The sequence below is a fragment of the Centrocercus urophasianus genome, unplaced genomic scaffold (genome assembly GCF_019232065.1).
Source record: "Centrocercus urophasianus isolate 14NV4802_14NV808 unplaced genomic scaffold, USGS_Curo_1.0 seq_10, whole genome shotgun sequence".
NCBI lineage: Eukaryota > Metazoa > Chordata > Aves > Galliformes > Phasianidae > Centrocercus > Centrocercus urophasianus.
Window position 1 is genome coordinate 51842399 of NW_024884142.1, and position 13333 is coordinate 51855731.

General features: G+C 38.3%; 1 protein-coding gene across 1 annotated transcript in view; it reads left to right on the forward strand.

Moving 5' to 3' along the window:
* The window catches only part of AIG1 (androgen induced 1), a 118930-nt gene that overhangs the window by 38607 nt on the left and 66990 nt on the right, over positions 1–13333 (forward strand). Inside the window, exon 3 of the mRNA XM_042818228.1 lies at positions 6781–6882. Coding sequence (XP_042674162.1) covers positions 6781–6882 — 102 coding nt within the window. The remainder of the gene's footprint in view (positions 1–6780; positions 6883–13333) is intronic.

Here is a 13333-nt window from a genome sequence, read left to right on the forward strand (position 1 = left end):
AAATGTATGAGGAAATACAGAATGCTTTTGCAAACCTATGAAGCACAAAGCATATCTGAAGCACTTCATAAAACTTACTTGGTAGCCTCCACTTATTGCATTTGCTGGCTCACCTCTTGGGAGCTGCCGCATTTTGTGCTGGGTAACAAACTCGGTTCTTCAGCCACAGATTCTCAGAATGTCTTTCTTGAGTTGAAAGTCTTTACAAGTGTCTGGGATTGCTGGAGTGCTGCAATTTTGCTCACCCAACCCTTGCCTAAAGCTTCAGAGACATGAGCAATAGTAGAGGAATATTAACTAATACTTTTTTTTTTTTTTAAATAATCAAGCTTGCAAATATGTGTTTATGTGTGCAGATATCTAAATGTTACATTTGTGTTTTAAGGGAACTTGGGAATTATGAGGTAGTTATGACTGTGATTGGCATCAGCTGCTTTTCCTACTGCATTGATACTAGAAGTGAAGAATGAAAGCAACGTTACATTATTTGTCTTTATTTAAATATTTTAACTGCTTTTTTCAATATGCAACCGTAAGCCCTTACATTAATCAAAATATACTCTTCAGGGATTCTTTCCTGCATCTTTTAACTCCAACGTGATATTGATGTATTGCTCTACCCTTGCACTGTTTCTGACCTTAAAACTTTTCAAAATCTCGGAGAATTTCAGCTTCATTCTTTCTTGACAATTCTGAAAGTAGTTTTCAGCTGTGTGTTTGTCACGTTTCTTTTCTGCACTGTTTCTCTTGCCACAGGTAAGCAAGGAATCCCTGCTAGTCATCCTCTGTTCCAGACTTATAATTGCAACTTCTATACGCTTCCCAAGAGACATTTTGAATACCTGGACCTAGCTTATTTCTCTATGGTTCCAAACAGAAACAACTTCTTAGACCAAAAAAATCCGGAAAATGGCAAGGAATTGCCATGCTCTTTGAAGGGATGTTCTCTGTTCCTAAAGGAAACCTTGTACTGGAGAGAGTGGACAGATATTAACCACATATTCTTTAATTTATTTATTTTTTAATTAAGAAATCCTGTAAAGGTTATTTTTATTGTAGCTTCTACTTCTGGCTACTGGGAGACAAGCAGCAGGGCTTCAGAAGGTAGCATTGGTCTTAATGACCTGCCCCAGGCTCACATGTCTAATCCACGCCAAGGCAGCTCTTTCCCAAAACCTGAACCTCTTTGACAGCCCTCACCACGCCACAGCTACCACATGCCCGAGCATTAGCCTGTGGGACAGCAGCATCTGCCACAGGCTGGCATTGCTTTCCTTTGGTGTGGTTATGGGTAGGAAGAGTTCAGGGCTTTAAAGTAGCAAATGTCTGATGCTGGCTGTTGTTTTTTTAAAGAGCTATTTATGTGTAAGAAAATATCTGATGAAATTCTGATATGCTTGTTAGGAGGAAGTTAATAAAAAACAGAGTGTCTGCAGGAAAATAGTTAAAGTTCCCTCATTTCCCATATTCTTTTAACAGCTTCCTCACTCCAAAAAAGAACAATGTAAGTTAAAATGAAGGTTGTTTTTTTTTTTTAAGACTCAGCCTCTTAACTCTCTCCGGAGCTTCTCAGTGGTTTCCAGTAGTGACACAGGGGAGTCTTCACTAAGAAAAATTGAACAGATACAAATAAAATCCTTGTTGAGTTTCTGATACAGCAGTGGTCTTGCTAAACACTTATTAGTAACCTTAACATGCAAACTGTTTTTATCACTCAGTGTTTTAGTCAGGGCATGTTTAGGGAATAATGCAAATACTAGGGGAACATTTTAAAGCCCACTAACTGCAGTTTTTCAAGAGCTATTCAACTCATTTTTTTCTTTATTTCCTGTTTACTGAAACCCTTGAGACATCTTGTTCTGAAATTTAGATGAGAAAATGGGCTTCCACTCCCAAGTCAAACAATGATGTGTGAAAAAAACATGCAACAAACTAAAGCATTTCATTTTTTGTACTTCCTTAAAAAGTACTGCATGCAAACCACCTGGGAAGTCTGACCACCAACCTCTTCTCCCACCTTCCAAAGGAAGGGAAAGAACCAGCCCAAGGGCAAACAGTCTTCTTGGGTGGCTTTGCAACAAATCAAATCTTGCAGAATCTTGACAGTAAATCAAATCTTTCCAGTGTTGTGCTGTGCATTGTATATATCCAGGGGCTTCAATAAAATCGTGAGTTGCCAACCTGCTATTACTTTTAGGAGAATGGAGTAATAAACATTAACCTCTTTGAAGGACCTAATGACTACCGTTTGTCTGATGTTCTTCATGTTAGTATGACACTTAATGAGTGAAATCAGAAATCAGTAGGCCAGTATTCTTTGCAGGAATGTGATATTCCATGAAAAGTCTCTGGGCAACACTTCCCAGCCATTTTTAAGGTTACTATAAGCCTAGGTTGCTATTCAAATACCTAATAGATCAGGTAGCCTTCACTGAAAAAAACTTTTTAGAAATTCACTACCACATAATGGTCTATACTGAGTGCACTTACCACTCCTTTATCAATGTAAAGGAGGTTTGTGTTGGGAGTAGCTTACACTGCTAAAGAAATGTGAGGCAGATTTTAAAGGCAGAGCCCATGCCAGTGTTTCAAACTATCGCTACTCTTCTGTTTGTTTGACGTAAATCATGGACTTGCCAAGTTTCTGTGGCTAATTGGTGTTTTGTGTAAACTATATATGGTTTTGTCAATATGTTTATTGTAATTTGTACCATACAAGGGGAAGAAGAGATAGAACAAGCATTTCTTGGTTTTTAAGACTGTGAGTACTAGATATAGGACAAAGAAAGAAAATGGATATTGTTACATATTAGAAGAGATTGCTGTCTACAAAATCACAGACTGTACAGCTGATGTATTTTGTAGCTTCAGTAGCCCAGTTTGAGCCTGAGTCTAAATTGGCAAGAATGATTTCGTATTCTTAAATTATACTTTTGTATTTTTAAAAGCCTATGATGCTAAACAGAGGAAGCCAGATGTGTTTCCTTATCTTTTATTTCTCTGTGGTATTTTAAGAATGCACTAGCACAATTAAAAGGAAAGCTGATCACCATTCTTCTGTTGAAAATCAATAATACTCATCAGAAATCTTTTATCTGGTAAAGATGTGCAGGCATCATTTTTGCTGCAATCCCCTACTTGCCTTGCTATTTGACCAAACTATAGAGCACTTTTATTGACTTGACCATGCCAAAATCTGCCCTCATTTGTGGTGAAATAACAACTGGTGATGAGGCATGAGCAAGCAATGCATCTGACTACTGAACTCTTTTCCCCAAGGAGAGTGTTCCCTAGTTTTCAGCTCCTGCTCCTTGTGATTTCCTTCATTGGCCCTGTTCAACTTCACTTGATGTGACTCTTTGCTAGCACCGGATCCCACATAAAGCCAGTACCATGCTGATTGGCTCTTAATGTAGTCTGCTTTTAATAACGATTCACTTCTATATGTAATGCCTTTAACCCTCAACCACGCTCCCAAGCAACGTATTTATACTTGCACTTAACCACAGCTATCTTGGGGGACAGCCAGAAAACCTACCTTTAACTGCACAACAGTGTACTTAGAAAAATTTTTGTCAAGGTCAAAGGTTTTCTTTTTTTTCTTTTTTTTTTTTTTTTGTCATGAAGCCATCCAGGAAATGAGTGAACTTAACTGTACAGCCTAGCCAAAACCAAAAATACGTATTGCAGGAAAATAAAGTTCCACTGGGTTCATTCTTCTTTTGCATAACATTTCTAGGTTGGATTCATGTAAAACAGCAAGTTGTGCAATTCTTTTCATTGGCTTTCCTCTCTTAGTTTCTCTTTGCTTTCATTTTGATTCACAGCTTTTTGAATCACTAGCCATTCCTCAGCTTATCCTTTGAAATTTCTCCCATGGCCATGCCACATTTCTCACTCCATTCTCTGAAGCTTCAGATGCAAAAGATAAAAGCTCAAGGAGTATCTCCTTTAGTGGGAAAACAGTTTTATTTTCAGCCTCATTGTATTTCCTCTGCTGTGTATGTATTTAGTGATATTCTGGATGCCTGTCGCAAGTGAGCTTCCAAGGTCTGCTTGAAAGTTTGAGTTTCCCTTTGGTCTGCAATGGCCATAGAAAGGAGAAGTAGCAAATGAGGGACTCTTGTGCTTTTATATCGTTTAATCAAGGAATCAGCATCTTTGGAAAACTGGCAGTCTTAGGATGTTTCTGTGCAAAGAAGTGCAAAAGCAATTGCTGGTGCCTGTTTTCTTTCTTGACTTCCAGGCCATAAGTTTGTCTAAAGAGGAGGTGAAAGAGTGACGGTTGTGCCATTTTGGCTTGGATACAAAAGAAAAGAAAGGTACTGGATTCCCTGAAATAATCATTCCGTCTGCTGACTCTGAGCAACCTGTTTAGCTTGGCGTTTGAGGGTAGTACCGTGAGTCTGGCTGTAATAGTAATGAACTATGCCACAAGGTAGATGAGATTATGAGCGTAAGAGATGCAGTTCTGAGCCTCACATAGGCAGTGTAAAGAAACAGCTTCCTGTGTCATTGTTTTTTACTGCAAGGTAATGTGTGTCCTTGGCAAAGCCCAGCCTATATGATATTGTACCAGTACTACATTGGTCTAAATTGCCAGACCAAGAGTTGCTTAAACAAATTTAGAAGCAACCAAGGAAACTAAGTAGGAAATTCTTGTAGCTTTCTTTTAATCCAAATTGTTCATTTGTATGGTTCATTCTATCCAAATGAGCAAATGATAAAGAAAGGTAAGGCGAACCATTCAGACACTGGGAGGGATCTTCCCCAGGGCGTTGTGTTGGTCTCGTGTCTGGGACAGGTTGGTTCTGTAACACTTTGTTTTTGCGTGCTTCCTTTGCCTTATGTCTGCCCTGCAATAATGCTTTGCTAAGCAGCCTTTGCCGTCTGTAACTCCAGATGGTTGCAACCAGCTAGGTTGATCTTGTTCCATCCCTTGGCTGACTTTGGTTAAGAAACAGATGGCATGTCCCCTCTTCTCCTATCTTTACCTCTGTGGCAAAGTCAATTGTTCCATTCTGCTCCACACAGAAATCGCAGGTCAAAACACGCCTGCCAGCTTTGTTGCACTCAGTGTAATGCCGTTCAACAAAGTTCTGGGTGGTTTTCCTTGCTGTAAGACTTATGTGGAAAAAAGCTCATTATTAGTCTCAGTCTTCATGTTCCTGAATCTCTATGTTGTTTTATGTCCCAGTTGGTCTTACAGGTTCTCGGAGACCCACTGTAATAGTACATGACTTCTAGGAAGCCTGTAAAGAAGAGGATATTTTCCTTCCATTTTTCCTGTTGTTCAGCTATTCATATCTTGGCACTCTTGTGTCAGCAGGTGTGTAAAGATCTGGGTTGTGCCAATGCCAGAAGAGACTCATCCTGTGGGTTGCTTTACACTTGCAGTATTTTTCAGGTTGCCCATCATATCCTCCTTTTTTTCCCTGGCCTCTATGCACTATTCAAGTGGTCCAAGCTTATTCTGAGCAGGCGTCTATTGCTACCCTAACAGATGGACAAGCTACGTACTGTATGCACATGGAGGGAACACCGCACTGCTTCAGATCATTCACATGACTGTAATTGAAGCATGCCTGTCTGAGGCTAGAACAAGGTGCCATTGATAAACTGTGACCTCAATTTTAACTTCCCACAGTCAGAAGCATATGAAACAGCTTATTCCATCACATATTCTTGTAATTCGTGCACTCTCTTCACCATGTATTTCTTGCACTTTCACTTCCTACCCAAGATTAATCCTAACCCTTCCAAGTAAGATTGTGGCAACATCAGCTCAGATGAAAGTGAATTCTTCCCTGCTGATTTCATGAAAATCATGCTTGTGTCTTGGGCTTTAAACTTGGAGTTGTTGCTACAATGTAGAGGTACTCTCAGAATTGTCATTGAAAAGCTCCTAGCTTGATTGATTTTCTCCTGCTGTAAACAGTTAAGCCTTTTGTTACTACAAAACTATGAGCTCTGGTTCAAGGTAAAAAAGTAAATCGCATTTTAATTAGAAGACTAGAAATTGCATTTTAATTAGAAGACTAGAGACTGTTTTGTTCCGAGCTAAGGTTAGCTAACTCCATTTTTTTTGAGGTTTTATACTGTTTTTCTGACATCAGGTTATCTTCAACAAATTAGTGACATTTTGGCAAAAGCTGAGCCTAGTGCAAACTTTACCTGAGTCATCTGTCCTGCCCTTAGTTTAGAAGTGAATTGTTTCTGACAAGAGCAAAAGCAAATTTTGTATTGACAAATGAGCAGGAACTCTTCTGTGGATCTTAGGACATGAATTGTAAACTGTCTGAAGGGCTAATGTTTTTTTAATAGTGCCATTTCAGTGATTGACAAAAGTGTTAAAATGACTGTATAGTCTTCTGTTTAGAGGTGAATGCTTCGTATTTATATGTCCTATGAATTCCAAGTAATATTTTGCCTGTTTTTCCATTTGACTTCTGTCCTGTTAGTAGTGAAACATTATTCACGTGCCACATCTGCTACTAAAATACAGTACTCAGTTGTAATTTGGCCACAGGCATGTAAGTCAAAAGCAGAGATTTTTTTCCAGGCTGAAAGTCAAATAGAAAAATGAAAAATTAGAACAGTAAATGCAAATAGTGACCCAGGTGCACACTGTTGATAGAAACAAGGTTTTGTTGAAGAGCAATTGTATTTGTATCTGTCCATAGATGATTTGCTAGATGCCCCACTTTACTATCTCAAATACATAGCTAATTGCTTAGAAGTGTTTATGTGAATTATGTCTTATTTTTTTCTTCTTTCCAGTTTGTTGTGACGATGTTTTGGAGCATTTATATCTATGACAGGGAGCTGGTTTACCCAAAGCTGCTTGATAATTTCATACCAGCATGGCTAAATCATGGAATGGTGAGTAAAGTGATGCAAACACTTCCTTGTGTAAATAAAAATGTGAGACACCGATTTCCCTGTGCACAATTCTGTGTACACATAGCCCTGATCTTCTCAGAAGTGATTAACAAATGCTGCAAGCTAGCAAAAATAATGTCTCCTTCCTTGAGTCATATTTAAGTCCTCATTCACTTGAAATAGTATGGAGATTTGAACTCATGCCTCCTACATCCCAGTCTGGTTTTAGGGATGAGCTGTTTTCTGTCATGGGGTATCTTTCCCAGAGCAATGTCATCCTTGCCATGTGAAAGCTTATTCAAAAACACTCTCACACAAAATGAAAGTTCTGACTTCGGTGAAATCTTGCTGTGAAATAACAGAAATGCTTAATTACACGACTTTTACAGCTAATTTTTTATGCAATATTTTTTGGTAAAAACACTTGTTATGAAAATCTCATTGTGTTTTTGGTCTTGAGTGCTTTTAAAATAATACACATACTTATTCATTTCTCAAGTACATTAAACTTGTATAACAGAACCTGTGTCAGAGTATTTTTAAAAATGTGGAATTATTCAGCAGTGCAAAAGTGTAGTAGATTTAAAATTACTGCCTCTATACCCATGGAAGCAATTTCTTGAGAAGAAATCTGACCTCTTCATCCTTCTCTGATACTTCAGTTAGGATATCCTTTCTTTCAGCCGTATACTTGAATGGTGAGGGAATGATAAGACCACATTTTTCCAATGATTCATACAGTTTCAGTATTTGGAGGCATAATGTTTCCTTCTCTAGTTGTGTCTGTGCAAAACATTTCTTTATTATTTTGTTTTCCGTATCAAGACAAGGCAGACCACTTGGCACTGTTGTTCATCAGTAAATGAAAACAGATCTCATCCTTCAGCAGATCCACAGCAGATAAAGATTTGTCCTCCACTGTTGAGTTTGATAAAGTGTTTTTTTGTTGAGTGGGCAATGGTGTTGATATTAATTTATTCCCTAAATTGTGTGTTAGAGGTGTAGTGTGAGAGTTACTATATCAACTTCTGTTAGATAATGTACTGTTTTATAATGCTTTGAAAAGAACAGTGTGGTATTATGTGCATGTGAAGCAGAGCAAAGAGTCTGGTGACACTTACTGTGTTCATTTGAGACCACCCTCCCTCGGATTTTGAGGTCACAAACTGAACACATGCCAAGTACATAATGTTGATGGTTTTTTTTCAACATCACATCAGTGCCAACTCTGATGACATTTCTTCCAGGTGACATTCCACATACTGAAAGTGCCTAACCTATAACATTTTTCATGAAAGTGCATTGTGAAGCAGCTGACAACAAGCAGTATTATGTATTCAGAAGTCTCTTCTGTGCTGTGCCATAGCTAAGAGTCAATTTAAATTCCTGTTGCTTTGTTAGAAATGCTGAAATATTTGAAGAGGGTTTTTGTTTGAAAGCTTTGGACTTAGTAGACTGTACTGAAATAAATTCCATGCGGGCATCTTAGACATTTATATGTTCAACTTGAAATATTATAGAAGGCCTGTTTGAAGGTCTTTTGTAAAGAAATTGTTTGCTGTGTCAGTCTCCATTTATCCGAGTGTTCCTTCAGCCCAGTCACAGGAAAGGCTTATGGCTGTTGGGCTTTTCACCACCTTTCAGTCTAATTCTTTTTGATATTTCACCCATCATTTAATCTTCACCAGCTTTCATAGTAATTAATTCTGATACATTACCCATCATAATATGACAGAGTTTGAGGAATAAGTAAGGAAGGTCTGGAGAGAAATCTTTTCTTCTGTAACTACCTTAGCAATGCTAATACCTTGTTTATTAGTTAAAACTTTAATGTGGTAGGTTTTAGAGTATATGATAGAGGCCCCCTTGCCAGAAGGCTAGAACCTCTAGCAATACAGCTTTAGAAAAGTCAAAGTCCACAGCTATATTTTATTTACTCTCATCTTTTCTTGCAAATTTTGACAGCGTGCTTGGTGCTAATTTTTCCAAATGCAACAGTGAGTGTGCTGGAGCCTAACCTTGTACAACAAAACTCACAGAAGACATTCATTACCTTTGGCAGAATTAAATCTGTCAGGAAGAGCTGGGTCCTTTTGTTACTACCTCATAGTACAACTCCTGTTTTCTGTGAGCTTTCCCGGCGATGTCGGCTGCAGATCCTAATGATCTAAGCTCCAATGCTGTTTCCCTTACAAGCATTGTCCAGGTTTTCCGTGGCTTTTTCCCTAAGCATATAATTACTGGGCCAAGACACAACAAAGTGGAAAAATACAACAAAATTTGTAAGAAGATCTTCCACAATAAGATTTCCTTCTTGAACTGAAAAGTCTTATTTTCAACGTGTGATGACACTGTAACAGGTTGCTCAACTGTTAGCGCAGCAGCCTGCAAAATCCACAAGGGGAAGAGGAAAGATAAGTTGTAAAATCCGTGGCTAAAAAAATAGCCATCATGTTCTCATTATTTATTTGGGCATATATCAAAATACTCTAAAGTACTCATACTTCAAAAAAGCTTTTTAGGGTAACTATCTTGAGCACTGTATGAAGGAACTGAAGGGCTGGCCTGATCCATCTACCCAAGCAGAATTGGTCTGTGCAGCACAATGTCTGCTGCTTTGTTAGTAATTAGTAATTAGTAATCAGTTCTCTTTGCTCTTTTTCTTTTCCCACTTTTGCATCCCTTTTCCGGGATTATAACTTTGTGTATAATAGAAAAAAGTATAACACCATCATAGTTTTGCTAATGCTCATATCACTCTTTCATGGAAATATTTTGTTGAACATTTAAAATATTGCTAATTTTAAAAATATTTATTATCTGGAAAATGAAAACATGAGGGAAACGAACCTGGGAGCTATGCAGTTCTATCACCAATTCATAGAAACAGAGAAAGCTCATCAGCATACACAAAGGTAAAATCATAAACTGGTTACCAGACTACAAAATTGCCTATAGTGTCAAGAGCTAGATTTCTAATTTATATATTCATATATATAATATAGTTAAAAGTATAATTCTTGTCTGCAAAAAAATCTGTGTAGTCAGTGGCTCTTTGTGGTACCAGATGGTACCTCATACATACAGCTTTGTACACTTGTGAAAGACATGACTAATAGAGATGTACTGTGCCATAAAACTCATATATTTCATCATCTCAGTCAGTTGATTCATTCATAACCAATGGTATCTCTACAACTTGAGGAATTACTAGAGGGGTCAGTGGCAGGGCTGCTGTTAATTTTAGCAGAGTGGGGATTTGACTGTGTTTATTATGTGAAGGACCACATCTGTTAGCTTATGCTAAGTTAAGATTCTGTCATTAGAAGTAACCACTTCTCTAAGCACAGCTATATGTCTAAGGCTAGGTCTGATTCTGAAGTTTTGCTATTACTTTCTGTTTTTATTAATTATTGTATAGATGAATTCAGGTTTGTTGGCTACTGTTGTAGTTGCCAGTTTACTGAACTTTTCCATCAAAGATGTTCATGTTCTTGAGACCGTCCTACACTTTGGATCCACATCAATCCCTCTTTCCATAGGCATATTTTCCATGAGCAATATTCTTCCTCTTTTTCTGGTGGCTGTCAATGTGATCTGTATCAGTATTAGGCATTTTTAATTAAAGACCAACCTTCAGTGTTGGAAACTGGTCTGTCATAGTAACAGGATTCTTATCAGTTCGTTTTACCATTTTGTGTTGAAATTGGTTAGGAAGGTGAATGCAGAGCATCTGTTTGCAAAAGTTACATTCTCTTTAATATTAATACAGACTACCAAACCAATGGTTGTCCCTATCCTAACTAATGCCCACATGAACAGCTCTGTAGCCTGAATTAATTAAAGTTTGAGCATTGCTGGTTTTGAGCCAGGTTACACAGCAGGTCTGCATGCTGCATTTGTCCAAGTTAGTGTACTTCAGCGAAGAGTCCTTTGTTTTTCATAGACACTGTCCCAAATTCCTATTAAAGACATGAATCATCTTTTGCTTGTGGCAAGGAAAGTAAAATACAAGGATGGAGTTTAATGGCTTTGGAGGTCAGAAACAATGAGTTGTCTTCGTATGAAACCTCTAGAGCAGAGAGGCTGGGGAAGGGGAATACAGCCTGGCTTTGTAGGGCTGGAAAATTGATCAGTGCATTGGTTATGTGCCATTGCAGTCTATACAAACTCCTCCTGTTTGGTAATCTGTTTTGTTGGATTTTTTTTGTTTTGTTTTGTTCTGCTTTTTGGAAATGCATTCAAGAGGGTACACAAAAACTGAGATAAATAGCAACACAGGTTGTGGAGAGGAAGGTGCCTGTCCAGTTGACACATCCCTGCTTCATTCACAAGTTCTCTCTTTTTCTCGCTGGCTGCTCAGATGAAAACCTTAGCCCACTGGAAAGTGGTACACAGTTTCTCCTGCCACATATCCAATTGCTGCTCTTTCTGGCAGCATTGCCTTAGATCTGATGGTCTTCTCTGGTGTGTTTCTGTTTTCTGGTTGAGAGCTTTTTTCCTTAATAATTGAGCAAGAATGAAAATAGAAGAGCAACACGAAGATTAAAATTCATGGCAACTTGACATGTAGAGATTGGAAGGTCCAAAACTAGTCTTGCACCACGCTTGCTCTGCTGTACAAACAAGGAGGTGGCTGTTCTTTCAGCAGAGTGTTTCCGTCCAGCATGTTGCCCTTAAAGTTCTATTCAGAAATGGCTTATTTGAAGTAGTGCATTATACTTCTTGAGGACGCTTTTCTAATACAGCAGCATCCCAGGTATGGGCTCTTTTTACACAATATACTTCACCTTGACAATGTCTCACACATCTAGAAATTTACCCTTTTCCTAGATTTGTTTCTAAATCCAGTTTAAGACTCAGAAGGATATTCCAACTAAAGTGCTCTTCTTGACTTATCTATAATATTTTCGTAGGTTAGGTGTGAATAAAAACTTCAGTGTTCCAGTAAGTAGTTTTCACTTGTAAGAAAACTCACAAAGTTTTCTGATAAAAATCATGGAAAATTTTTAATTTTATTGTAATTTATTTTTCCCCAGAATACTCAATTCTAGATGGCTATGATTTAAACACCTGCCTAATGAAAAGAACAGTCGATGCTGGTCGCTTGGGAACCCAGAGTACTTATAAAAAAGAGTAAAAATAATAGTTTCATCCATACACTTTCTGCATGTTTGTGCTGTGGTTATGTTGCTTTGTCTGGTATCTCTCCTCATTATCTGCTAGCTCCACCACTGCAGCATGAATACAGTTGTACCAATTATTCTCTCAGTTTGAGGAGAAAAACAGCAATAGCATACAAGATTTTTTTTATTTTCTGTTATTTATGTAAAGGGCTTGAACATTGATTGTAGGTCAAAATTTTGATAGCTACACCTGGAAGTTGAAAGGGGCTTCTAGAATAAGAACAGAGAATTAGATGAGTGTCATCTTCTTGAGACCAATAGGAAAAGCCTTTCACTATATTCAGTAACAGCACAGTGTTTTTGTGGAATGGGAAGATGTCCCTAATAACATTGTGTAGCTTCCAGAAGAGGCTGTGCTGTACAGTAAGTTGCAGAGAGCATTCCAACCAAAGACAGGTGCTGAATGTTTCTGGTTATTTGTTATTTCTAATTACCTACAGAAGGCAAATACAGAGCCTCTTCCAGAAGCACCCAGCACATAGTAATGAGGAGCCTTTCATAAAATGTCTTTGAGTTAAACATATGCAACTTGTTCCAGAAGTATTACAAATGAGGAACCTGAGAGCCAAATTTTGTGGTTTTTTGAGGTTTACCTTCATTTGTTGGTAAGGTGGTGTAACTCAGCCTGTTAGCACAGCTGTAAGCCTGGTGTGTCCACAGCGAAACAAGGAAGGTGGCTGTCAGAGGAGGGACAAATGAGAGTGAAAATAAAGGAAAGATGGTTGGATGGGAGAAAAAGGCAGGTGATGCTGCTAAAGCTGGTACCTAAAAAAAGCAATAGGGGTGCACTTGCTTTTGTTGCTGTTGGACATAGGTCTATAGGGTAGACAAAGTAATATTTGCGTGGTGACATGCAGGAGCTTCAAATCCTTTAAAATAATTAGGGATAAAACTATGTGCAACCTTTTAGTATGAGGCTTGTGTTCATATAAATTGTACTCATGTGCTATTTGTAGACTTGTGGAGGTGTTTCTCTGTCCCTGTCTATATTTTTATCTGGCAGTGCAGGACATTATCCCTTCTTGTCCATCTGACCCTGAAAACTTCAGATCTGCTACAGAAAGCAGGCCTATTTAGTGAGCCTTATTTTTCCTTATCAGCATTTAAGTGCAAGTTGCACTGCATGTTAGAGCAGCCAAATGAGCTGCTCACTGAGGTTTGCAGGCATACTGGAAGATCACATATTTGAGGCATCAGTAAGGAGGTGTGCCATCTGTATTTCAAAACTTCCTGCTTCAACGGACAAAGCCAAGAGTAACTCCAAA